Genomic DNA, 25,681 nt, shown 5'->3' with positions numbered 1-25,681 from the left:
TGGGGGGGGGGGGCGAAATACAAGGCTTTGTCATTGTGGCTAGGAGCGAGAGAGAAATATGGAAGGCACCTTAATAAGCAAGCGGGCGCATGGTGCCGATTTAGGAGTCTAGCACACCAGAGAGAATATACATGATTGCATTTATACCCGTATGTTTGAAGGTTGTCTGATACAAGCATGTTGAATATAGTGATGGGGTAATTGATGCGAGGAAACAAAATAGTGGGTTATATACCTTCGCGCCACGAGCAGAAGACAATACAAGACCGGGACTGAGAGACTGACTTTTATCGAGGAGAAAAGACTAGACGAGAATAGAAGGTAACAAACTCTTACATGTTCAAATAACATGTAAAAGCTAGAAAATCAAAAGACTTACACAATGACCTCTGCAAAAATTTAACCAACTACAAACTTGACTCAATCATGACGGACACCCTGCACTAAGTTTGCTTCACTTAGAGAAGAAAGATACAGTGGAGTGGCACTTGCGGAACGAGACGAAGGAGGTTTAAAGCCAAGAAGAAGGTGAAAGAGCCCGCAGATTTTCCGAGGGATGGAGAACATAGAGGGTGAAAGAGCCGCAGGATTTCCGGAGCAGAACCGCAGGTTATAGCTTTTCCAAAATAACAATATCATTCACTTTTAAAACATTACAAATCCCGGCCAATTTATAGGTATGTAAAGATGAATACCAAGAGACACCTAATAAATTACCATAGGATTCTAAACATCACATAGCATTAAAGAGATATATGTGTAAGTATATATATATATATATATATATATATATATATATATACTTGCACATATATCTATGTAGTACTAGTCTAGAATGTTTGTATGATATCATTAAACCAAAGAGGGAAAAAAAAAAAGACGTAGATTTGTACGTCTTTCTGGCTCTTTGTATTAGTAGTTTTTGGTTAAATTTTTAGATGATAAAATGGATGTTAGACAAGACACTACTCATATATTTCAACCTCATTTGTCTAAGATTGTATGATATGGTTCAAAATTTTCCCATAGATGTAGGATGCTATACTTAATTATCTTTTTAGAGCAGCAGAGAAGACCTTCAATCCAGGCTAGTTGGTAGGTTCTAAATATTTAGCTTATAATAATTATGCCTCAATTTTGAATAGAGGAATTATGCTATTGTTTACTTAGAGCGGATGAGAAGGAATAATAATGAATCTCATCAAAGTCTTATGATTTCATCATCCTGGGTTGAGTGATCCCCGTCTACATAGTCAGCAGAGGAAGTTGACCCAACTTGACTAAAGGACCATTGTCAATAACAATGGGTTGTATCGCCCATAAGTTGTTGATGTTTGTTTAGTTCTTGAAGAAATTGCAAGTATTGGAGTTTATCAGCGTGAGATGTTTGGTAGGAGGAATAATCATGTGAAATTTGAGAGAGAGAGAGAGAGAGAGAGAGAGAGAGAGAGAGAGATGCAAGTAGTTGAGGGAGAGATGCGAAGTTTGGAGGTGAGGGGTTGTGACCTGCAATGCTTTATGATGCAGAATGTTGGTCATTAAAAGTGAAGCATAATATTAAGTTAAGTGTTGCAGAGATGAGGATGCTCAGGTGGATGAGTGTTTTTACTCTTAGAGACAGGATACGAAATGGGCATATGCGTGAAAAGGTTGGAGTAGCTCCAGTGGAAGATAAGATTAGAGAGTCTCCTTAGATGGTTTGGTCAAATAAAATGGCGGTCATTCGATGACCCGGTTAGGAAAGTAGATGTATTAGATTTGACTTTGTTAAGAAGGGTAGAGATAGACCTAAAAAAACTTGGTTAGAAAATATTAGAAATGACATTTCTTTATTAGATTTAAACTAAAATTTAACTTTTAACATGACACAATGGAGAAAAAGGATTCATGTAGCCGACCCCACAGTGGGATAAAGGCTTGTTGTTGTTGTTGTTGAGATGTCATCAGCATCTCTTGCATCATACACAAAACCTGTTTGTTCCTTTTTAGTTAGTTCTGCATGAATGTCAACTAAAAAGCTCCATGAATTTTGTATAATAAGAGTTTTGAATTACTTCCTGTTTAAATTAGCAACTTGTTCTAATAAATTGTAGTTCCAGGCAACCTTGATATGTTCATTTTAAATTCCACCAGCAAGCATGCATATGTTATCTTTTAAGAAATAATTTGTTCTCAGGTGTCGCTCAAGGAAGCCAAGGAAACAGTAAAATTATGGTACAATGAGAGACGAGAAGTATTAAAATGGCAAGAACAGCGCAAAAAGGATCTGTTAATTAAGCAGTGTGTTCATACCTTGCTTGGTCGTGCACGTCGCTTCCCATCAGTTGCTAATGTGAGTAATGCTCAGAAAGGTCACATTGAGCGAGCTGCAATTAATACTCCAGTTCAGGTAATTTGTCCAACTTTTGCACAAAAATCTAGCTTCCATCAGCTCCATTGTTTATATTCTATGAAAATCTTCAGTAAGCACACTATAAGTAGTTTGTTATCAGATATCATGTGTTTTTACATTTATTTCATTTATGCGATTTCTAATGGATTCATTAACACAATATCTGCAGTCAATTTAAATGAGAACTTATGTCATCTTAAACTTACAAGAAAAACTTTAGGCATTTACAACTTTTTTTTTTTTCGATCGAAGCTGTCTTCAGAGTGGCATAGATTGCTTTCTTAAAACTAAATAGAGCTGGTAGGAACATTTTCTGAGATGCGTGTGAAGCATTCAATGTTTTTCATTCAACTCTATGCTTCTAAGAAATGAGGGATTGAATATTTACGATTCTATTGCATGCTTTCTAGTTGCTAGCTTGAACCCCTTGGAAAGATTTTATCTTGCAATAAGTTGGGCCATGCTTCTTTTTGTGCTAATGTAAACTTTTATGTTTACGTTGCTAGGTTTCATTCAAGTCGCAATGACTGCAAGCTAAGGACTAACCGAGTCAAGAGGGTTGTAGTTTGGAACCCCTGAGTTGCACACTTCCTATAGCTAGATTAGGGTACATTAGTGGCAGCTTGATAGTCTGAGACTCTGAGTTACGGCGAGTGATGATCTTGAGAGTCTGAGCTTCCATTGAGGCAAGTGTCTCCCTTGTGCTTGAACGAAGCTGTACGAGTTCCCTAGTGTCCATGCCTAGTGACTCCTTTATTCGGTCGATTGGGGCAAGCTACGTTCCCTTCTGGCAAGTGCCTTTAACTAGAACATATTAGGTGCCTGTGAAATAACTACATGGATATGTATACAATGCAAAGGACAATTTAGCAGAAGTTGTTCAAGGTGAGTTTAGTTTAGAGAAGAAGAATGTAAAGTTTGAATGAGTCAATGCTGGTTAGAATAAGGTGGTTAAATTTGTGGAGCAAGTTATGAATTGATTCGAATAAGTTGAATATTGAGTTTTGAATTCGAGACAGATGATATGGTGGATAAATTTTAGAAAAGTTAGTATGAATTCAATATTCTAATTTAAAGTTTGAATTTGATTTTTTAACTTGAATCTCATATGGAGAATTTTGAGGAAACTGTGAAGTTGATTAAGGATTTTATATTTGAATTTGTGGGATGGCTGAACTAGTTCGTGGAGGGGAGATTGTGCCTGTTTTCGAGTAGAAACAGCAAGAAAACGAAAGGAACGGTATGCAAGGACATGAACCTACATTTCTGCACTGAGAGTGCTGATTTACTGCTGAACTGCTTAAGTAACTATCAATAGGGCTTAAAAATTATTTTCTGCTTCGTATCCTATTCAGCAGGAAAGTATAATTTCGGATCCAAACAGAAGCAAACGGCATAACATAGTAAATTGGAAGAGCAGAATGCAGGAAAAAAACAGAAAAAGACCAACCCTGGTACCAAAACAGAAAAGTCTGCAGTATATAGCCGTGCGCATAAAAATTTGTCTAAAGTCACTCGGAAATAGTATGTTTTATGGATAATTTTGTGTGTTGGAAGGTTGGAATAGTAGAGAAATGAGGAAATTTACTTGGAGGAGGCTTCTGGCTATTTCACACAGCTCCTGGCTCACTCAAAGATGTATGGCATCAAAAATGGATGGGATCTGACTTATACTGGAGGGTTGATGCAGAATTGCTGCCAGCAGCTTGCAAGAGCAACTAACCTTCTTCATTAATTTGGTCTAAAACAATATACTTACGACCTGGTCAATTACAAAAGAGTTACAGTAATTTAATGAGAAAATTCATAAATGCCCTAAACAAGTAAAAACAAAACATTATATTTTTATTGAAAGGATTTAATTTTTAATCTAATTGATATTTTGTGGGATATAAATATATAATTGACTATGATGATCCGCTAGTGCTCTATCAATTGGGTATCTTCCATATAATTAGTGAAGTTGGTTTTGTTTTGCTCAAATTTCACTTGTCCTTTGCCATGGTTATTTGACTTTTGCAACCATAATTAGAGATCAAATTTTATGATGCAATTATTTATGTGACTTGGTCATTTTTCTTGGAGTATTTTCTTTTTTTCTATGCACTAAATACATTATATATTTCTCACTTTGGTAGGGTAGTGCGGCAGATGTTGCTATGTGTGCTATGCTTGCGATAGACAGGAATACTCGATTGAAGGAACTTGGATGGAGGTTGATTTTGCAGGTTCTTAACATTGACTTTAATAGTTTCCATCTAACTTTTTTTTTTTAAATAAAGTTCAAATAGTTGTTATCTAGGCATGGCACTAAAGTTTTAAGTATACGATTATCTCTTGAATTTCTTGTGATGTTTGAATTTAGTATTTGATTTATAGTCTTTTGGAGAAAGTGTGAACCTGTGAAGGGTATGCGATGCAGTCTATCATTGCCATTCAATTGATGATGACTGGAAAAATATGATTTTATTTATTTACTTAAATTTGAAATTATTAGGAATTAATAGTTTATTATATTATTTATTATTTTCCTGAAGATTTTCCCCTAATAAGCCTTAGGGGTGGTTTGAACTTTCAGTTGCCATTCTAATTCTATAAATAACCTGTTATTCTTTGTAAAAATTATGCTATAAAGAATTAGTAAAAATTTTGTAGGTCCTGATGCACACTCCAGAGGTATGTTGGGTGTTTTCAAAAATGTTTAAGAAATTTAAAAATTGAAAGTAAATAAAATATCAACAAGGAAATATTGGAGTGGATTGGAGATTTAATAATTGTAATAAATCAATGTTGCAAGGATGGATGAACACACCCAAGTGGGCGTGAAGTGTAGCTATTTAAAGAAAATTGCTGCGAGTGAATAAAATGTTGCAAAAATGGATCAACGAGCACAGGTGAATGTCGACTATAATTATTAGAAGATATTAGTACTTGCTGTTATATAAATAAGAAAAGTAAAACTTCGACAAACCAAATCATTCCATGGTTAAGAGTATTTTTTTCATGTCTCCAACTTATGTTGGAGGATTAAAAATTGTGTGATTTTTTGAGGTAGATTTGTCAATCTAGCATTGTTGAATAAATCATCATCTTCTGATTATAATGGAGGTGGTAACAAGTGCTCGATTAGATGATGAGAATTCAGATTTGTCAATCTAGCATTGTCGAATAAATCATCATCGCTGTTTGGGCTCAATCGCACTCGACAAACTCAATCAATCATCGTTGAGCGTCAATTAACTCTAACTGGACCTCAATTTAATAAAATTAAATTCAATCTCATCAAATTAATTGAAATTGATCTAAATCGACCGCACCGACCAAAAATTGATTCAAGTCAAGCCTCGTCGAGCATCGTCGAACCAAATTCGACGCAATTCGGTGCCAATTTGAGCCAAGTATCACAACATTGGTTTGATCGTACTCATTTGGACTCGAATCGACTCTAATTGATTCGGATTGGGTCCAATTCGGACCCAATTTCAGCCCAATTTGTCAAGTCCTGATTCAATTCACTTCCCAAATCAGGATTTGAATTAAACGGCTCAGATTTCCTTTGAAATCCTGCTCTATTTTCGTCAAATCGTCTGATTTCAGCAGCTATCACAGGATATCAAGCAAAAAATCTACTCAAGTGCGTGTGAGTTTCGCTTCGCGAGAGACAAAGAGGGCAGGAGAGCAAGAGTGGGGGATTTGCCCTTTTGCTTGCGTTATGCGTCCAAAATAGAGCGAGGGAGACTTAGAGAGAAGGCTCCAGGCAGAACCATCGTCCGTGACCCTGATTGCATGCATAACTCCCGTTCGCGCCGAAGACCTCTGTCCGCGACCCCTATTCACGTGTGGAACTTCCGTCCGATCTATTCAGGCCTTCGGCCAAATCTTCCAAGAGGTCTGTCTCGCTCGCTCGCCGGATCATTCGAAGTCGCCGGCCTCTGCACGCAAAGCCTTCGTACGATTTGAAGAACCCGACTTCGTCCATGTTAGGATTTGGGCAGTGTTTTTTCTAGTAGGAGGCTTCTACTCCCTCTTTCAACTCCGGCGTGCTCGTAGCAGTCGAGGAGGCCCTTGGAAGTAGATTTCTGTAGCTTTCTCTCTTTTTGACAAAGCAAGTAGATTGTGGTCTATGCCATGACAACCCGGCGAGGTAAATTTCTCAAAAACTTAAGAAAAGTCCTATCCCTAGGTTCCCGACCATTTGTTGTGTGGTTGATGATCCAAAGCCTTAGGTCCCTAGAAAACCTTGCTTTTACTTTTCTAACCCAAAAAAATCCTGTGCATGCACTGTCCACTTGTTTGGGTCATGGAAATCAAGTGATTCTCGTGATTTGGTCTCATGTGAGAGCCAAAAGGATGGCGGCAAGGCGCCGGGTCTTTGGACTTGTGTTCAATGCCTTTATCTTGCATGCAATGCATTCTTGTTGTTTCCATGCCTTCCCCTACAACTAAACCCTAGGTTAGGTGATTTCATTCGATACCAAATCAAATGTTGATGTGTAGAATTCTTCTCTAAATGTGGCATACTTTGTTTAACCTCTAGATTTGTGCATTGTGATAAGATTAACGCATGCATGTAGAAGGCTTGTATTGCCATGACACTTGCAATCTTCTCCAATTTTACTAGATGTTCAAACGTGCGTTTCAATTATTTTGTGAAGTAATGGGGTCTCTCATGAACATTCTTTGTTCATGTTTTGAATCTCATAACTAATAGATTGATTGGAACCATGTTTGAAGTTTCTCCGAATTTATAGAATCAAAGCAAGAAAATTTCCAATTCAAATGTTTTTTTTAATCAAATTAGTTTGCATTGATAGATCACTCACTCACTCAAACCTCAAATGAATGCATACTTTATGTCAATGGCTATGATCGTTATATACCTAAAATTTGCAAAATCATAAACGTGTCCGCCGAACTCATGAATGCTTGTAAAGCAAAGACCGAGTGTTCTATGGCTTTATAGAGCTTATAGATTACACCCCATCATGTATTGAAGTTTGTTAGACATGTTTAGTGCAATTTGTAAGTTGATGGAGCAATGACATATAACCTAAGCACCTGATTAAGCACCTAAAATGATAAAACACATGTACTCATCTCTAAGATTTTCTTAGATCATAAAAATTTGACTTTTAGGGCCTACCCATGAGCATTCAAATGATGATTCTACCTCAAACCTCTAGGTCCCTTAGATAATGTCAAAAGTTATCTTCCAAACCTTCTAGAAGTTGTAGATGGTGAATTGTCTTCTTTACCATGCATGTTGTTGGGAGCTTCCAAAGGCTCTAAGAAACTCATTGCATAAATCCAGAATTCATTGGTTTTGTTTGGTGAAACACAAAATCAACAAACAACCTTCCTATCCTCTCATGCATGATGATTTGAGGTTCCTCAAGCCTTCAAACTTAGTGCCAAATTTTAAATTTCCTCCTTTAATATGTTGAAACACAAAGACAACAAATGGTTTCCTTTATCGTTGCTTTCCAAACTCACGTGGATGTTTCCCAAATAATCTCTAAAGAACCTGGAGAAAGCACTAACAAACATCAGGGTCAAATCCTAGGTTTATTTGATTTGTTTGTTGAAACACAAAATTAGCAAACAATAATTCATCTTCCTTTCATGCATGATGGTTGGAGCCTTCTCAAAGCCTTAAATGTTGACTGTATGAATCCAGGCATACATTAGAAGCTCTCTATATCATCCTCCTTCTCATATATGATGGTTTAGAGCACCTCAATACTCCAAACACTTCATTACATGAACCATTTAACCTTAGGACCAAATCCTAGGTTGATGATTTGTTTGTTGATGCACCAAAAATCAACAAACAATTATCCCTCCTTCCTCATGCATTGCAAGTGGAACCTTCTCAAATTCCAAATGTTACATTACATGAGTCATTGGATCTTAGGACCATTTTTTTTTAATTCTTCCACATCATTTTTTGGAAAACAAACCAACAAATATCCTCCTCATGCATGTTGTTTTGAGACATCCAAAAGTTTCAAATACATCATTGCATGAATCATTTGAACTTGGAACCAAATTCCAAGTTTCTTTTGCCTTATTCGTTAGAGCATAAAAGCAATGAATAATACTTCCAAAACATAAGGTTCAAACCATAGTTTCCTCCATTCAACCTAAATTAAGTGAATGTTGATGCTATCAAGAATTTCTGTACTTTTCTTTTATTTGAACAATAGTATATTTTTTTTTCTATTTTATTTTCTTTTCTTTTTTAGCTATCCAATGATGGGAAAGCATCCAATGATCATGGTAGATTGTGCATAAGGCTTGGTAGACCTTTGGTTTGCTGGCTTGTTTGGTCCTTGGCTATTGATGGGCTGATTTCCGAATGGGCATTTGGAAAACCTATGAGGGGCTGATTTTCGAATGGGCATATGGAAAACCTATGATACATTATGCTTGGGATCTTGTAAACATTAACTAAGGTGGCTTTTGGCATTCCTCTACTTTGCCTATAAATAAGAGATGTTGTTGTGACGGAAGGCAGTTGATATTGGTGAGCATAGTTTGCTATTAACCTGTGGGTTTATTCGGAAATCTTGCGGGCTCTTTCCACCCTTCTTTTCTCATCCCCTCCGGATATCCTGCGGGCTTTTTCCACCCTTTCTTCTCGGGCTTCTAATCTCTTCGTCTCTCCGCAAGTGCCACTCCATCTTTATCCTTCTTCTCAACAGTGAAGCAACTTTAGGGTGTCGTGTCTTGGTTGATTTGGAAGCATTTGGGACAGTCTTGCAGTGGTGGACCATCGGTTTGCTAGTCTTATGCACTTCTTTTATTTAATCTACTATTCGATGCATGTGAGGAACCCGCTCTGACGGTTGTCTAAGGATAGCGCTTTTTTTATTTTTCTTTATTTCTTCTAATATTTCTTGTTGTGTTTGTCAAGTCTTAGCTGTCTGTTTCTATTTTAATAAAGTTTGTTTTAAGTTTTATCCATTGTGTTTGTTCCTTCTTGTGTGTCTACATCAAATGTTCACCCCTCTTTGAACACCAAATGTCCAAAGAGTCTTCAATTAGAAACTCAACTTCCAAATTTGATTGTAATAACTAGGACATTATTTGCATTTTGTCTTAGTTAATTTATATTTTCAAGCATATGTTGATTGTTTATTGGGTGTGTAATAGAAGCATATTTTTTCTTAGGTTTTTTCTCTTGTTTTGCTTGGGAGTGGCCTGAACTTTTGATACGATAAGCTCTTGGACAAAATTAAGATTTCTTCATATTAAAAATATAAGCAATCAAACTAGGCTTCATGTGTTTCTAACAAAGAAAGAAAATAATGCATGGCTCACTTCAAAAAGAGCGAAGTTTTCTAAAACTTAAAATGATTATGCATAGCCTATTGAGTCACATATAGAAAGCCCTCACTTAGGACTATATAACAAAAATATATTTTCTTTGTGAGTTGGCATTCTGCATACCATTTATGGTCTGATATCTTGGCCTCAAAGTTAAGTTGTAAGCCCTATCTTCAAAATAAAATAGCCTCCCTACTTTTCATATGCATTGAGACTAGACTTCATAGTTTTAAAAGCGATTAGGTGGGTTTAGCTGGTAGCCGTTTCCAGGCAGGGCAAAAAATCCAGATATCGGGCTGGGTATGCCTCATGTGAGGTGTAGTTTGTAAGTCTCTTGCACTTTGTTAGACCTAGGTTTATTATCTCTCAATAGTCCTCACCTAGTCACCTTAGTTCTAGGATCCGAGACATTGGTTGATTTCAATCACCTGATAAGCCCTCCTTTCCGGGTATTTTCCCCAACATGTGTTTTTGGAATATAAGCCCCGACATTCTAAATGAAAATGTTAATTTAAACAAAAAATTGGATTTTAAAATGTAAAGCCTAATATATAATAGTCCGAGGAACTCTGAGATTTCTCATAATCAAATGCTCCTACTTTACTCATTTGTTCTTCATGCCAAAGTCCAATGAAAAGTTGATCCACCCTCTTTCTTGAAATTCTTAAAGACCAAAACTCTTTAAAATAAGAATTTCATGAATTTTAAAATTAAATTTTAGCCAATATTCGAATGATCTTCAAAAGACAAGAAAATCACTAGTTTAATCAAAAGTATTGTCAAGTGTCAAATGCTTGAGATGTAATTAACCATAGGGGTCTGTAAGGCCCTATGGGGCATCCGTACCCCAGAATACAGAATAAAATAAACTCAATTCAACCAAATAATGAATGAGGGAATCTATGTTAAAATTATAAAATTTATTATTGAGTCCATAAGGAAATGATATTTTTTATCGTACTGGGTAATATATCATCTTTCTTATGACGTACTCGATCACAAAATATGCAATCCGTTTGAGGATAACAAAATTTCTCCAACAATGATGTTGGATTACACGACATGTAGCTTTTTTATTGGTTCCTCATTTGAGCTAATGAAGAAAATTTCTAAACCTAAAATCTTATTACATGAAATACTTTGTGATTGAGACCCGAGCTGGACCAACCAATCCAACAAACCTATAAATTTTACCCTTAGTTGACTTGATTTAGAATTAACCAAGTAAATTGGGCTTTGGGCCGAGCGAGTATTTTAAATAGCTAACTAGAGTAGAGAAGTGGTTGAAACCCATTCGAGACCACTCAGCCAACTTGGATCATTGATAAGTATACCCACTAACATAATATCAATGGTGATTCCTAAATATTCAATTGTAGTTATGCAGAAAAAAAAGTGCGTGGAACTTTGGTGACATTGGAAACTTATCTTTAGATTGCTCCTGAGCTCCACCCACATTGGGCACACTGTCCTCTGCCATGTCATCCATTATTGTTACCTAAGCACTATTGGAATTCACCCATTCAATTTTTTTGTCAGAATGATGAACAGTTGATGTAAAATTTGTCGGTGTTAGTGGTTTGTGTTGAAACTATATTCAAAGTGAGCTTAAATCTTCGTTCATCTTGCTAAAATATCTATTACGATAGCAAAGAGAGGCATTATTTATTTTCTTGATTGTTGTCTCTTGCTTAACATTGCTTATTCAAATTAATGTTTCTCTATGAATATTGCTTGTAACTTTTTTTTTTTGTAAGAGGATAGGTTATGTTGATCCTAACGACTATCATCTGAAGAAATTATTATGTTTTATAGATGAAGTAGATGATGACTACCTGGGGTGGAGGGATGAGGATATGCGTAAGTCAATGTGTAGGAAAGGATTCTTGATTTGCGTAATAGGAGGTTTTCCCAAAAAAATCTCTCCATCGTTTGCACGAACAGGTTGAGGTTCCTCACCAGCAACAAATATTCATGTGATTGCAATAAGAAGCTGGCTAATTGGGTTTCTGGAAGCCAAATGGATGGGGAAGATCATGATAATGCTTGGATATATTGTTGACAATGGCTAGATCTGGTGGAATGTGGGAGATTTGATTATGGTCAGTTTTGAGTTTTGGGATTCAATCACAACGCTTGGAGATGCCATGGATGATGGTGAAATCTGGCAAGATGTGGGAAATGTTATGATGATGGCAAGCTCTTTTGTGGAGATCTTGCGGTGACGCTTGGAAATGTCATGTATGGAAGAATCAATGAAATGCGACCTAACTTGTAGATGTCATGAATGGCAGAAAAAATAGATTTGGGGATGGATGGTGGCATGGGGATTTGGCAAATCCTGCAAAGGTGATGGGGGCCATGGATATGTGGTCAACAATGGAATCACTATGAAATCATGGAAGAGCACTTGGAGATGGCAAGATGGGGCATTGGATTCGGATTTAGTGGCAAAAATCGTTATGAGATGATGTGGTGTTATATCTAGGAGAAGATTCAAGACACGGCGGGTTCGAAAAGTCATTGTGCGGCAATAAACTATGTTGTAGATTTGGTGGGGTCGATGTATGACCGGGCAATGGGGTCAAGAAAGATTGCTATGGCAAGTAAGCACTCTATGGCGTGGCTCAACAAGAGCTAAGGGATACAAAACTGCTGAAAGGATCACCAAAATATAATGAGGGGGAATATAAATGAAAAATTGAGAGGGTGACTACTCGATAAAGTGGGAGATTGAGAATATGGCAGAAGAGAATCAAAAGAAAGGGCTAACTCATTTCATTAGATTGATACCTAATACTCCCAAATGGAGATTATGTATAGACTTACCAAGATTCACAAAGATCAACTACTATTAACTACTAGCACAACATAAACAATATAATATAATTATTAAAATTAGCATTAACTACTAACCCACACGATTCATTACAAATCCATATCGTTTGCCAATCCTCTAACTCACGGCTAGTTCATCATAAGATAATAACTCTTCAAATTGGGTGAGAAGGGGTAAAAAGCTTGAATTGGGATATTGAGAAGATGAAAGAGAAGCAAGGGAAAGGGGGATAATTCACTTTATTTGATTGATGTATAATACTCTCAATTGTGGAGTTTCAATGACTCACTACGACTCATTAATTATCAATTAATCACTAAAACAAGGGCAAACTATCAGTACTAGTTAACTATGAACCCACACTACCGTTATAAATATCTATCACATAATAATTTACAAACCCAAATTTATTGAACGTATACTAATAATTATATTTTCTCATGTTTTACCTGCGCTACATTTTTCCCAAAAAACAAATGTTTATTTGACTTTGCCTGATTGACTCGAGGCTTAAACTAGTGAATCAAGGACTCTTATATAGTGAAAAAGAGGGAAGGGATCCTTTGTTTGAGAAATGCGTGGAGATGCAAGGAGTCAACTCTCCACAGAGCGATTTGAAAGTAGTGATGGTGGATGATGCGCCATCAATAATTGCATTGAGGGTCTGGATCTCTAATAAAAAAGAAAGGTATAATGGCAGACCATGAGCGCCTCCCTAATTCTTCTTCTTTGTATCGGTGGCTGTGAATTTGAGCTAATATGGATGACTTGCATATAAAATTCTTTAGGTACTAAAGGGCCTAGACAGCTTTTCAACCAGGACAAATTTTCTTTCTCCTTATGTTTTAATTTTTTTATTGAATATGATATATATATATATATATATATAGTTTAAGAGATTAGTTCTCCTGATTTGTACCATATGTTTATAGATTCGTCCTGCTTTTATTTGCTCTTATATATGTTCTCTCTGAAGAAAAATTATTACATGCGGGTCCGGATTCGTCCAGAGACCAATAAAAATGCGCCACGTCGCCCCCAAAAATGTACCGTGCTCGATACCGAGCGTGGAACCGGACGGTTCTCCCGTCCGGTGTCCGCACAAAATAATCTCCCCTCTCTGAGAGCTTGGTATTTTTTTAAAAAAAACTGCCATTCTTAATATTTATTTTACTAGCTAAACTTTAACCTGGAATCAGGTGCATGATGAAGTAATACTTGAAGGCCCAACCGAATCTGCAGAGATTGCAAAGGCAATAGTTGTTGATTGCATGTCAAAGCCCTTTGAAGGAACCAACATACTCAAGGTAGATCTTGTTGTAGATGCCAAGTGTGCCCAGAACTGGTATGCTGCCAAGTAGTTGGTCACTCCACTGCAAGCCATATTTTCCAAAGTATCTGGCTCTCAGTTTTTTCCATTGCCAGATCAAAAGCTGCGATGGCCATCACGAGGAAGTTCTTATGAGCCCATCTTATCTTGATTTTGTGAATGAATTTGTGCTTTATCTACCGGAAATTTTAAGATTACAGGTAGTCTCAAGTCGATATATTCATGATAGTGAGCCATCAAGCAAAGTGCGTGGGTGGTCTGGATGGTGGAGATCAAGCAGGAGTTTCTATTTTGAATGTAAGTGTACAGTAAGGCTACATTTGGGACGGCTTTCTTTCTGCTTCTTAAATACTGAAAAGCTGCTTTAAGAAGCATAAAGAAAATTGTCTCAAACGAAGCCTAACTTATCATTTTTGTAAAAAGGGCAGTTATTTTTGTGCGCAATCAATCTGCCTTAACATTCTTAACTGGCCTGGAGAAACTTGGTTGTAGTATGTTGTATATGCAGTTCTAATAGAAGGCTTAGCTTGTGTGAACATTGCATGCATTGCTTAGAATGATTGAAGAAAAACTATATTTTGGTTATTATGTTGTGGCTATTTGATTTTCCTTTGAGAGTTGAGCCTTTAAAAGAAACTTTCTTACCCTTCAAATTTTCTGGAGTAGCTCATAGTTCACTGTTCCCTTAAAGATTGTGCATCCATTTTGTTAAAAATTAAGGGTTCAGGGTGAGGGATGGCCATATTATTAATTTAGGCTTCATTTGGGATGGTTTTATATCTTTTTTTTTATTTTTAAGAATTTTTTATACTAAAAAATTTCTAATTTTTTATAAAACATTAAGAAAGCCATCCCAAATGAAGGCTTGGTATCCTATTCATTGATTTATTGTTCGGGATCATAAACAATTTTTTCCTCTTTTTCGAGTAGCATGAATTTTGAAGCAATCTAAAAGATATGAACAAATACTCAAATTGCTAATTGAGGTAGTTAAATGGAAATATGAGTTCAGAATTCGGGTTTCTAATGTTGTAGTTCCATGACAGCAGTTTAAAATCATGCATACTTAAATTACATGATTAGGGCATCACATGAGTCCAATTGATTTGAATCGTCAAAAATTGATCTCAATTGTTAGGAGTGTATTTAGAGTGTCAAAATGGGTCAACGTGATGGGTTTGGGTTTATCCCGATTTGATTTGGGTTTAAACGGGTTGATTCTAATCCAATCCGATTTTGCAAATAGGTTAGGAATGTCATCTTTCCATCTTGGATCCGATTCATCGAGCTGCTGGGTTGACCCGACTAGACCAGCTAAACTCGGATCCGGGCTGTGCGCAGGCAAGGCTTGAGTGCATGAGTCGGCGAGTGCAGGCGCTGGGCAATGCAGTAGGGCATCACGTGCATGCGCGGGTGAACCGGTGCTCTCCACCAACTAGAACACAGGTCAGCAATGCTTGCAACCAATATTGTCACCCATGTGTACTCTCACCCATCTACAATTCGCAATGAAGGTTTTAGCTTCTTCGAGCTACAAGCCTTCTTGTTTCAAATCATGCTCATCTTTAAATTCTGGTTTAGATGAGGGGAATAATTCTATAGAGCAACATTTGAACATTCTTATTTATTTCTACTAAGATTATTTACGATGCAATAAATCTTTCCATAATAATTTAGGTTGATCCAATTATGATTTATCTCACTAACGTGACTCATCAAATTATGGATCTAAGATTGATACGTTATCATGAAATTATCTTGATTGGGCACGAATCTCGATGCAAAACCCAACCCGAAAACTTCAAAAACCCAACCAGGAAACTTCAAAAATTAAATCCGGAAGCACCCGAACCACCGTCGGAGCATCGCCGGACCACCACCTAAGGCCTTCACCCTCGCCGGACCACCGCCGGAACTTCGCCGGACCACCGACGGTGCCTAGCCGGACCACCGCCGGAGCTTAATTCGCCGCACCACCACCAGAGGCCCTCACCTTTATCAAAGACCCTCACCTTCGCCAAAGGCCCTCACCTTCACTTGAGGCCCTCACCTTCGTTAGAGGCCCTTGCCTTCCCCAGATCATCATCAAAGGCTGTGTGCTCCGCCAGAGCATCACATGAGGCCCAGACTTCCGCCGGACCACTACTTGAGGCCTTGAGCTCCACCAGGCCACCACCTGATGCCCAGAGTTCTCCCAGAATACTGTCTCCTGCCGACTACGGTCCTTTCGACCTCCGTCGCCTACTATGGTCTTTCTGACCTCCATCAACTGACAACGGTCTTTCTGACCCAGGTCTCCTGCCGACTACGGTCCTTCTGACCTCCGTCGCCTACTACGGTCCTTCCGACCAAACAAACATGTATATGTAACTCCCACCATGTAATGCAATCTATATGATGTACATTTGCTACATCAATCCAAGACCTTCTCCTAAGGAAGGGCCTCATTTTGTAATCGACTGCAAATACTATTGGATTCATTCAAACTGGGCCAGGCCCCATGGTTTTTCCCCCTTTTTATGGGTTTCCACGTAAAAACTCTGGTGTCTCTTATGAATGCTACACTCCCTCTCTTATCTGCTTGTGTGCTGGATCTTCGTACAATGCTAAGACGTTAAATTATATATTTCTCTACCGCCACGAATACACCTGGACGCAACAAAGATAAAACCTCCAACGACAGCAGTAAACATGGATTGTTGAAGCTTGCATAAAATTTGATGCTTTGATTAGTATAATATAGGGGTGTAAGTTAGTCGAGTCAGCTCGAGCTCGACTCGTTTATGGGCTTGCGAGCCGTGCGTATCATGTGAAATTTTTAACAACGTATTACAAGATTTAAGACGGTTTGTTAATTTAAAATTTAAATTTAATGTGTTTTTAATTTAATTTATGTGTTAAGGACGAGTTACTAATTAATTTTAATTCTAATTTTCACAAATAACTTGTAATAATGAATAATATAATTAGAAGCTTGGTTATCAAATAATTTAATTACTAATTATAAGACTAATTATCAAACTACTTATTTGAGTATTAATTAGTAGGAATGAATCCACTAGTGTTTGCTTGTGGTATAAGAGGTTGCCTCGTCCTTAAAATTTAGGACGATCAGATTACAATAATACACTCTCGAATTGAAGTTCAATTACAAACAATAATTTGAGATTCGACGATGTTGGGTATTCGGGTTGAATCCTAAAGTCACTTGGAGATCGAACAGAATTCTGACGTCACTTGAGCGGAGTTTCGGCGTCACTGGAAAGTCGGGCGGAACTCTGGCGTTACTTGGGCAGAATTTCGATGTCCCATGGAAGTCGGGCAGAATTCTAGTGTCACGTGGAAGTCGGGCAGAATTCTGATGTCACTTGGAAGTCGGGCAGAATTCCGCGCGGTGGTCGAGGAGGAGTTTATTCCCTCATATCCTTCTTCTCTTCTCTTCTCCTTCTTCTCTTCTTCTTGCTTGGGTCTCCTCTCAAGAGAAATGATGGTCTTTTATAGTTTTTTGAGGATGGCACGACCCATAAATAAGAGGTGGATTAAGGGCAAGGTGTAGTGGTTCGGATGGATGACCAATATTGAATTCCTTGATCGTGGACCGCTTTTTAGATATTTAAAGGTCTTAACGATATCAGAATTCAGCGATCTTCGGATCGTTGGATTCTTCTCGTCGAGCCACTCGATTCGACTATAAGCATGTCATATTTGGAAACCGTTTGATAATCCAAATTGTAGTTTGAACCTTCAAACAGTGCTTTGGGTCTTTGATTCAGAGCTCATTTGGGCTCAGATCGAGTTGAATTTAGTGTAATTAGGTTTGTATTTCTGAGACGCTTAATTTGACTATAAGTTTGCTGAAATTGGAATTCAGGTGATTCTAGGTTTATTTTTTAAAGTTTTCGGCTTGATTTTGCCTCAAGATTCATGCCCGATCAAGATAACTTTTGATGATTATCAGTTGCACCCCTATTTTTTGACGTCAATGCTTCAGGAGTTCAAAAATATGCGTCACAAACTTTGGAGAATTTTTCATGTGATTTAAAATCTGATCTTGCTTGTAGGAGCCCCAAATGGCTTTAAAAGTGCTGAAATTGAGTCTGAAACTTCAAAAAAAGGTCACAAAGACCCCAAAAATGTTCGATTTGGCCTTTTCGGGGCAAAAATTGGTCCCGGAATCTTGAAGGCAGACGAACTGGACAGCTAGCCGCTGTCGGCCTGAACCGCGTGTCGGGCCCGTTGACCCGCATCGCGGCCCCGCCTGGCTCCGCGCGTTGCTAGTCTGCCCGCAGCCTGACAGGCCCGTGCAGTGCTGCGCGCTACTTGGCGGTCGGGCACCGGTTCGGGCCTGCCGCTAGCAGTTTCCCGAGCTGCCAGCCGTTTATGTTTTTTTAACTGAAAAAATTCCCAAAAAGTTTTAAAAATTTTTGAAAAAAATTCAAAAAAAATTCTTAAAAATTATGGAAACTTCTTTCTTCCCCAAAAAACACTATTAATACCCCCTAGGGCCAGGGGTAACTTGCACATTCTTTTTTTTTCCTCTAACTTTCTTACAACTAAGGCATTTAAATATTTTTTAGTAGGTAACTTTCTCTACTTAACTCAACGCACCTCCTCTTGTATAGAAGTTGAAAATTCATCTTCTTTTTCTTTCTTTCTCCCCCATTTTTATTCCAGCTCTAGAGGCATTCTGCTATTTTTCGTAGGAGACTTTCCCTACTTAAATTCAGTGCTCCTCTTCAGTGTAGAAGGAAATTTTTGGAATCATTTATTTTCTTTCTTCTCATTTGTTCTAACTTTCTAATAGTTGAGGTATTCCATTATTTTTTGTAGGTGACTTTTCCTACGCAAAATCAATGGCCCTCTCCTCATTTAAAAGTTAGAATTTTTGTAGCATTTCCTTTCCTCTCACCCCCATCTTTTTATTGCTCTAGAGGCCTTTCACTAAATTTTTTTTCTAGGTGATTTTTCCTATCTAAATTTAGTGCTTCTCTTCAGCGTAGAATAAAATTTTTGCAGTCATTTCTTTTCTTTCTCCTCATTCGTTCTAACTTTTTAACAGAGGAGGCATTCCATTTTTTTTCATAGGTGACTTTCCCTATGCAAAATCAATGTCCCTCTCCGCATATAGAAGTTAGAATTTTTGTAGCATTCCCTTCCCTTTCTTCCCCATCTTCTTCTTGCTCTAGAGGTCTTCCACTATTTTTTTTATAGGTGATTTTTCCTACTTAAATTTAGTGCTCCTCTTCAGTGTAGAAAGAATTTTTTTCTCCTTCCACTATCTTCTCCTCTTGCTATCTTCTTACAGTCGAGGCATTTCGCTATTTTATGTATGTGACTTTCCCTTACATCAGTGCACCTCTTATTGTGTAGAAGTTAGACTTTTTACAGCTGCTCCTCTTCTTTCACCTCCCTCTTCAAGAGATCCTACGGTCGAGGGAAAATCAACGATTGTCAGCATACGGTTTGAAGTCCGATGAAAGTCCCATGAAGGGTAGAAGTCCAACGACAGGAGGAAGCTCAATGTCGTGTAGAATTTCAATAAAAGCCTGCGACGGGAGGAAACTTAGTGTAGGGTGGAATTTCGATGAAAGTTTCGTAATGGGCAGAAGTTCAATGATGGGAGGACAACCAAAAGTAGTGAGTAAACGGGAAGAATTTTGATGCTATTTGAGAAGTTCGTCAGCGATAGATGATCGATTTGAAGTTTATTTGCAGTCAATTATCGAGTAGAGAGCTGAAGGAGAGAGTTGGAGGGTGTGCTACTATCAATAGTTTGAGTGAGAAGCCGATGATGGTTAATATGAAGTAAAGGACCGTCGACAGACATCATATGAAGTGCCGATGATGGTGCATATCTAGTGGCATTTGACTAAGGAAATATGCATTCATACCTACCAACATCATATATTCTTGTATGGATTGTGTAATAGTACTTTTTGATTTCAACTTCTAGCAAGAATATATGTACACTTGAATCTCGATGTTGGATTTATGTAACTCCATTATATATGAAGTTGAGAATTTATTCCTCAGAGAAAATTGAATTATTTATGCATATTTGAGACCCCCCCCCCCCATATTTTTGGAGGCACTGTTAGACTGCTAAGGTCTTTATATGAGTAATAATTTTATTAATCACTTGCTTTGATGGAATATTTATAGAGAGAATGCTATTCATTTATAGAATGTTGATCTCTATGGAAGAGATCGAGAGAATCCACCAAGAATATAAGACCTATCCGAGATTGTATGTTAGAGCACTGCTCGATGGCGTTAACATGTGTGGAAGAGGTCGAGAGAATCCACTAAGAATGTAATACCTATCTGAGGTTGTATATCATAGCACTACTCGATGACTTTAACCTGTGTGGAAGAGGTCGAGAGAATCCACCAAGGATGTAAGACCTATCTGAGGTTGTATGTCATAGCAATGCTCGATGACATTAACCTGTGTGAAAGAGGTCGAGAGAATCCACTAAGGATGTAAGACCTATCCGAGATTATATGTCAGAGCACTACTCGATGACGTTAACCTGTATGGAAGAGAACGAGAGATCCACCAATGATATAAGACCTATCCGAGGTTGTTTGTCAGAGCACTGCTCGATGACGTTAACTTGTGTGGAAGAGGTTGGATCAAATCCTTTTGAGATTGATCATCCAGTGATTGAGACACAATAAAGATTAAGTATTTTTCAAATCATGGATAAAGATATTATATTCATCGATAATTTTTTTATTCTTATTTTTTATCATTTAAAATGAGATAATATTAAAATGGAGTGAACAACACATTACTGTGTCATGTAAGACAATAATAAGTCCCTAGTATGACTTAAGGATATACAAGTTACACTGTACTCAACACATTAAATATATGTATGGGGACAACACAATATTTGACTTGAAAGAATATATTAGCGATATCAAAGTGACACCATATTTAACATAAAAGGAGACACGATGAAACAAGATAAGTAGCATTAATAATATAAATGTCCGAAGTGCATGGTCATTTAATCTTACTAACTATTTAAATATTATTCAATGATTGTCTTTTTTGTTATTGATTTTGCCCCTCAGTGTGACCAGCTTTATCTCGAGTAGGTGGGTTTTGAATGAATTGTAGGAGATATCCTTGTTGAATCAGCATTTCAATCTCATCCTTAAGCTATCTGCAAGTTTTAGTATGTCCACGACTGTGGTGAAAATGATAGTATTATTCCTGATTTCCTACGTTCGGCTTTAAAGTATTAGGCCACTTAATATTTTTTTGATCTCGAATTGCTATCAATACATTGGTTCGAGATGCGTTGAGCGGTATACACTCTTCCATTGTCAAAATCCTTGCTGTAATAATGGAAGTCTAGGAGGCAAGCTATTCTTCCATTATTTCTTTTGTTGCAAGAATGAGTTATTCATTGTAGGACATTTTTGCACTTTCTGGAAGGTTACTCAAATTGCTTCCTGTGGGAGTTGATAGCTTCATATGATGATATTTGTGCCTCCACACGATGGATTAAGTTAGCATATGAAGGAACCATATCTCACATAAGTGCCGAGTAAAACGGACCAGGATGAAGACCTCTAAGGAAAATTTCTCTTAACAATTCAGGATCTACTCCCAAAATTTGTTTAGCTTCCTTAGAAAATCGTTGAAAATACTCCTTCCGTGATTCTCCTTCATTCTGATGAATCCCAGAAAGTTGGGAATAATCTTTGACAATTCTCTGATTGGCGACAAATTGTTCAACAAATAATTTGGCTAAAATGACAAAGTGGGGATTGTTCCAGCTAGGAGTGAATAGAACCACATTCGTGCTTGTCACTTGAGGGTAGCAGGGAAAACTTGGCATAGTAGTGCATCAAAGGCTCGCTAGATATGCTTGATGGTCCTATAATGATCGATATACTTGTATGGGTTAGATGTGCCGTCATAAGAATCAATACTCGATATTTTCAATCCTGCCGGAATGGGGTGTTGAAGGATGGCTTCGGTCGGGGTGATGACTCCTGTAAGTCCCGCTGACTATGAAATTGCCTTATACCCCTAATGGAAAACTCTTCTTGGATAAATCTTCATAATTCATGACGTAAAATATTACGAGGGAGTTCAGTAATATGCTATCAGGATGAGTACTTAGGGATGTCCGAAGGAATGCGGGGTTGGCGACCTACGTTTGAAGTATGGGTAGAGCTTGCTGTGTCATCAAGCTCATTTTCTTGATGTATCAGAGGGCGCATTCTTGGCGGAGGAAGGGGAATCTCACCATGAAGATGTTCGGGTTGAACATCTTCGAGCCTTGGTGGATCTCGTGGGAGAAGAATCTCTTCTTGAGGTGCTAGTGTCGGTCGTCAAGTATCTCGTAGGAGTTGAAGGATCTCATTCTGAGATTCCCCCATCTTTCTAATTCGGTCATCCAAGGAAGGCCCTGAAGTTCCTTCTCCGACAACATTTTGCCCCCCAGGATAAAAAGAGGCAGATATCAAACATCTATGATTCATAGACTGATTTCAGGATTGGTGGGAGTTAGAGCGAGAAGCTCCAACAATACGGCTGTTACGCCTGTTAGCCATCGTAGCAACACTTGAAATTGTGGGTAATATTTCTCACAGACGGCGTCTAAATGTTGCGAACTAGAATATACAAGGTGATAGAGTTAGAAAGTTTCCGTTTCAGCTTTGTACGGATATCCAACACATAAATAATATGAAATAAAAACACCCGAATTTTATGTGGAAAATCCTGGAATGGGAAAAACACGGGGCCACGCCTAGTATAAATGAATTCACAAGTGTTTGCTTGGGGTACAAGAGGCTGACTCGTCCTTCAAGTTTAGGATGATCATATTATAATAATCCACTCATGAATTGAAGTTTAGTTACAAATAATAATTGAGATTCGACAACATTGGGTATTCGGGTTGAATCCCAAAGTCACTTGGAGATCAGACAGAATTCTTGTATCATTTGGGCGGAGTTTCGGCGTCACTAGAAAGTTGGGAGAAACTTTGGCGTTACTTGGCCAAATTTTTGACGTCCCATGAAAGTCGGGCAGAATTCTGACGTCACTTGGAAGTCAGGCATAATTCCGAGCGGTGGTCGAGGAGTAGTTTCTTCTCTCCTATCCTTATTCTCTTATATTCTCCTTCTTCTTTTCTTCTTCTTGCTTAGGTCCCCTCTCAAGATAAATGAGGGACTTTTTATAATTTTTTGAGAATGTCATGACATGTAAATAAGAGGTGGATCAAGGGCAAAGGTGGAGTGGTTCGGATGGATGACCCATATTGAATTCCTTGAAAGTGGACCGTTTGTCACAAATTTGAAGGTCTTAACGAATCAGAATTTGGCGATCTTGGGCTCGTTGGATTCATCTCGTCGAGTCGCTCGATTCGACTATAAGCATGTCATGTTTGGAAATCGTTTGACAATCCAAATTGTAGTTTGAACCTTCCAACAGAGCTTTGGGTCTTCGATTCAGACTCATTTGAACTCAATCGAGTTGAATTTAGTGTTGTTGGGTTTGTATTTTCAAGACGCTCATTTTGACTGTAAGTTTGCTGAAATCGAAGTTCAGGTGATCCCAGATTTATTTTTTGAAATTTTCTGCTTGATTTTGCCTCGAGATTAGTGCTCGATTAAGATAATTTTTTGATTACATATCAAGTATAATATTAATTTATTATTTCATTAATTATTAGTATTTTAAATTTTATTATGGCTGTTTTATAAAAAGAAGCATGCTAATAAAATAACTTAAAAAGGAGCAAACAAGGAACTTAATTATTTGATTTCAATAGAAATCGGAACTTCATTACCCAATTTCCATTTTGACTAAAACCTGACTTTACTTCCTTGATTTCTATAAATTTTTAATTTTTTTTCATAAACTCTTAATTTTATTTGTAAAAATATATAAGAGAAAATTTTAAAAACTAATCAATTAATTAATATACAATGTGTTTATAAAATTTAAAATATAATTTCATTTATTTTTTATAATAATGCCATAATGCAAATTAAAAATTGGTTTCTCAAGAAACCATAATTTCGTGTTCTGATTCATTTTAAAATCACTGTCAAAGTAGGAACTGCATAAAGAAGTTCATTTTTTTTTTTAACGGGTATCCGCCTGCTGCTATCTCCAAAAGGGAACTTGACGGCATGATTAATCCTTGACTGACCTAGAAGAGGCATCCACCCCAGAAACCTCTTATCATGCACTTGATTGAACCCCAATTAAGAGGCGCTGCCGCTCAAGGGGAATCAAGAACTAGTTGGGAGATTCCCAACCGTTCTCGCCCACCAACCAAGCTAAATAACGGTAGGTGAAGTTCTGGTTTTTATTGAAACAAAATTATTACGTTCCGTTTTTGCTACTTTTTAATTCTTTTTATTAACATACTTTTTAAGCTAATTTAAATTTAAAACATGCTCTTTTTTTATAAAATGCTCTTATGTTAATTATGCTAATTAGATTAATTTGATGGAGGTCTCTAGGGTTCGCTTTTTCATCTCCATTTCTTCGTACCAATTAGTGTTAGCCTATTGCTTTTCCAGTTTTCCTCGTCGCCATTTCTTTGTTGCTTTGAAAGAGCCGCCTTCTTCGCCTCCTCCTTCGACGACGTCAGATCGGAAGTTAAGTCGGGATCTCGCTCGCCGCAAAGGTAACCATCTTCGCCTCCTCCTTCAAGACAGGCTCTCACTTGCTTGTCGCAGGATAACTTAGTAAATCCATAAATCCCGATAAATCCGCTAAACAACGGGATTTACAATATATTCAGATTTACTGCGTGCTCTCAAAGCGTTTTGCAGGATTTACGACAAATCTGACGTAAATCATGCTTAAGTCCCGCCAAGGGGTTGTTTGGTGGCACCCATGATTTCATTTAAGAAGGATTTTTTAAATCCTTTAAATCCGGATTTACGAAATCCTAAGGGAGTTAAATCCTGAAAATTGTTTGGCAACATTTATGATAAATCATGTGTGATTATTTGACTATTCAATTCAGAATTTAAGGTGGTTAAAAGATTTGACATGCATTTCATGAATAATTAAAGCATTTAAGGTGATTAAAAGATTTAAGGCGATTAATTAAGATTTAAGGCGATTAATTAAGATTTATAATATTTTATAATTATTATTTTCTTTTAAAATCAGATTTAATCCTATTGTTTATTTTGAAATAACTAAGTATTTAACTAATAATTTAATTAGTTTTACTTAATTTTTAATATTTTAAATTATATTAATTAAGTTATCAAACAATGGCTTAGAGGAGTCTTAGGTTTTGCCTTTCTCTTCTCCATTTCTTTTGGTTTCGTTCCTTCGCAGTTTAAAGTTTTACACGAGGTATTCTTCGTGGCTGTTCGACTTCGCTCCTTCGACGACGTTCCCTTCCTGTTGCAGCGGAAGTTACGACATTTTTTGATCCGAAGAACAACGGGAGCTCGCTTGCTGCGAAGGTAACTTTCTCCCTTTCGCGCGCTTCTTCGGCCAAATCCCGTAAATCCGCCGAACCAAAGGATTTCGTAAATCCGGGATTTCCCACGAAAAGAAGGAATTTTCCGTCAACCGCGGCTTCGATTTACCGTGAGATTTGGTTTTGCATTTTGGCCGTTTGGCTGGATTTAGCTCAAATCCGCTTCAAATCCGGTCTAAATCCTGCATCCAAACAGCCCCTAAGGTTGAGTCGTGCTTAAATCCTGTTACCAAACATCACCGAACTTTGAGTACCCACTTACTCCCGATTGAGCCATTCATCTCGCGACCTGTGCATTCTCATTCGTC

General features: G+C 37.6%; 2 protein-coding genes across 5 annotated transcripts in view; both read left to right on the top strand.

The window, feature by feature from the left end:
* The window catches only part of LOC110106989 (DNA polymerase I A, chloroplastic), a 62,264-nt gene extending 47,786 nt beyond the window's left edge, over positions 1-14,478 (top strand). The window contains exons 10-12 of the mRNA XM_020837107.2: positions 2,177-2,389; positions 4,531-4,620; positions 13,760-14,478. Coding sequence (XP_020692766.1) covers positions 2,177-2,389; positions 4,531-4,620; positions 13,760-13,921 — 465 coding nt within the window. The 3' untranslated portion in view covers positions 13,922-14,478. The remainder of the gene's footprint in view (positions 1-2,176; positions 2,390-4,530; positions 4,621-13,759) is intronic.
* A 10,695-nt stretch (positions 14,479-25,173) lies between these two features.
* The window catches only part of LOC110107039 (protein virilizer homolog), a 63,135-nt gene continuing 62,627 nt past the window's right edge, over positions 25,174-25,681 (top strand). For all 4 annotated transcript variants that reach the window (XR_002304312.2, XM_020837176.2, XM_020837177.2 and 1 more), the window contains exon 1: positions 25,174-25,356. The gene's annotated coding sequence lies outside the window, so the exon portion shown is untranslated. The remainder of the gene's footprint in view (positions 25,357-25,681) is intronic.

Source organism: Dendrobium catenatum, unplaced genomic scaffold, assembly GCF_001605985.2.
Source record: "Dendrobium catenatum unplaced genomic scaffold, ASM160598v2 fragScaff_scaffold_716, whole genome shotgun sequence".
NCBI classification, from domain to species: Eukaryota; Viridiplantae; Streptophyta; class Magnoliopsida; order Asparagales; family Orchidaceae; genus Dendrobium; species Dendrobium catenatum.
Note: the sequence above shows the minus strand (reverse complement) of the source record. Positions and strands in the feature narration are given on the sequence as shown.